At 33.9% G+C, this 2,500-nt stretch overlaps 1 protein-coding gene across 1 annotated transcript in view; it reads right to left on the bottom strand.

The window, feature by feature from the left end:
• The window catches only part of LOC113805548 (uncharacterized), a 56,349-nt gene that overhangs the window by 25,493 nt on the left and 28,356 nt on the right, over positions 1-2,500 (bottom strand). Inside the window, exons 29-30 of the mRNA XM_070123126.1 lie at positions 1,870-2,085; positions 370-515 (exon numbers count right to left, since the gene is read on the bottom strand). Of these exons, the coding sequence (XP_069979227.1) occupies positions 370-515; positions 1,870-2,085 (362 nt within the window). The remainder of the gene's footprint in view (positions 1-369; positions 516-1,869; positions 2,086-2,500) is intronic.

The raw sequence follows: 2,500 nt of genomic DNA, 5'->3' as shown, positions 1-2,500 counted from the left end.
TACAATTTTAGATAAAATATATAATAACAAATGAAACAAACAAAATTGAGTAAAAAATAAATATATATTAACAACCCAACTCACATAACCACTAACACCTCCATTTAACCCTACACCAAACAACGCACCATCAAAAAAAATAAATACAACTATAGATAAAAATCATAACAACAAACTAAACAAACAAAATTGATTAAAAATATATATATATTAACAACCCAACTCACATAACCACTAACACCTCCATTCAACCCTACACCAAACAACGCACCAAAAAAATAATTACAACCATAGATAAAAATCATAACAACAAACTAAACTAAACAAAACAGAACAAAAAAATCAATATACATTAACAACCCAACTTACATAACCATCGTCATCTCGAGGCCGTCTTCGGTATTGACAAAGATGGGTTTCTCTCCTGGGAAAACAATTTGCAACAGCTTGGTCTGCATCTGCTCCACCGCCGTCTGGGTCTTCTGCACCTGCGTGACGGCCCGGTATTTCTGGACCTGGAATGTAAAAGAAAATGGAGGAATTGGAGGAATTCATAAGATTAGGAATGACTTTTTTCTTGTTTCCGTTTCTGTTTTTCTTTCTCTCTGTTTCTGTTTCTTTCTTTCTTTCTCTCTCTTTTTCCGTTTCTTTCTTTCTTTCTCTCTCTCCCTCTTTCTGTTTTTTTCTCTCTCTCTTTTTTCTTTCTTTCTTTTTTTCTTTCTCTCTCTCTCTGTCTCTCTTTCTTTCTTTCTTTCTTCTTCTCTCTCTCTCTTCTCTCTCTCTCTCTCTCTCTCTCTCTCTCTCTCTCTCTCTCTCTCTCTCTCTCTCTCTCTCTCTCTCTCTCTCTCTCTCTCTCTCTCTTTCATTTATCTATTTATGAGTGTTTTCTGGACCTGGAGCAGAGAAAATGGATGAATTATCCATTTAATTTTAACTGTATTGATTTGATTAAGTCTGGGATATCATCTTTTCATTTTCTTTCATCTTCATTTAATCTTTTTTTAAATATTTGTTTATCATTATCATTTTTAAAGAGATTTCTGGACTTAGAGTGAAAAGAAAATGGAGTAATTATTGATAGTAATTAACGCTTATCAACCCCTATTTTTACGTATTATCAAATATCTATCAACAGTAATTATAAATGTATTAATTCGATTAAGGCTGGATTATAACCATGTTGTTCCTTGCTCTTTTCTTTTCTTTTTTTTAGTTTTCTGTTTATATATGAATCATCAATTCTCTCTTTGTTTGCTTATTTTTCTTGCTCTCTTCACTTTCAATTTTATTTTTCTTTCTTTTTTTCTCTTGTTTCCCTTCTTTCCTTTTTCTTTTTTCTCTTTTCTATTATTTTCTTTTTCTCCTCTTAACACACTTATACCTTTATTATTTTCACGTCTTTTAGATTCTTTCATCTTTATTCTCTTTTCTTTTTTTCCCTTTTTTACACTCGTTCATCCCTTATTTTTAGTTTTTTTTATTTTTCCTTTTTTGAACTTGCACCCTTATATTTTCTTTTCTTTCTTTTTTTCCTATCATCCTTATTCTTCATATTTCTTTCTCTATTTTACAATCTCATCCATCCTTATTTATTTTCATTTTCCTTTTTTTCCGTTTTTTAACACTCTTTCACCCTTTTTCTTTTTTTTCCTATTTTATACTCTCATTAACCCTTATTTTTTCTTATTCTTTCTTTCCTCGTTTTAACACTCTCTCACTCTTTTTTCCCATTTTACCCCTTATTTTTGTATTTTTTCCCCTCTTTACACTCTTTCATCCTTATTCTCTATTCTCTTATACACTCTCTTTCACCCTCATCTTCCTCTTCTTAACCCATCCCATCCCCCTTATACCCTTATTCCTTCCTACCTTGAGAGCGAGCTTCTTCTTCTCCTCCGCCTGCCTCTGCTCCTCCGTCAGCCCGTCGTCCACCACCTCCTCCTCCAGCACGGGGTCCTCCTCCATCTGGATCCCTAGCTCCTCGAGGGTGGCGTCGATGTTCTCGTACTCCGAATACTCGCCCTCGACAGACGCCCTCAGGTCCGTCGGTAGGATGTGGTCCTCGAGGACTTTGTCGGCCGTGCCCTGGCGGTGGTCAAGGGGGGGAGGGGAGTGATGTGTCGGAGGTTTAAAGGCAATGACTATGATAATAAATAGCAATAATAATAAGGATAAGGATAAGGATAATGATAATGATAATGATAATGATAATGATAATGATAATAATAAAAATAATAATAACAACAACAATAATAAAAGCAATAATAATAATAATACCAATAATGATGATAATAACAATAACAATAACAATTATAACAATAAAACGAAAAGTAAGAGGAACTTAAGGGCTGGTACAAGAGTAAGAACGGATATGATACCAGGGGTACGAGGGGGGGACTAAAGAAATCAAAAATAAAATCAATGTTCCTTAAAATGTCTCTAGATGACAAGACATACGAATAGAATGGGGATCTCAATTAAGATATGACTTCACAATAAC

The sequence above is a fragment of the Penaeus vannamei genome, chromosome 6 (assembly GCF_042767895.1).
Source record: "Penaeus vannamei isolate JL-2024 chromosome 6, ASM4276789v1, whole genome shotgun sequence".
Taxonomy (NCBI): domain Eukaryota; kingdom Metazoa; phylum Arthropoda; class Malacostraca; order Decapoda; family Penaeidae; genus Penaeus; species Penaeus vannamei.
This window is presented reverse-complemented; position numbering and strand designations above follow the sequence as displayed.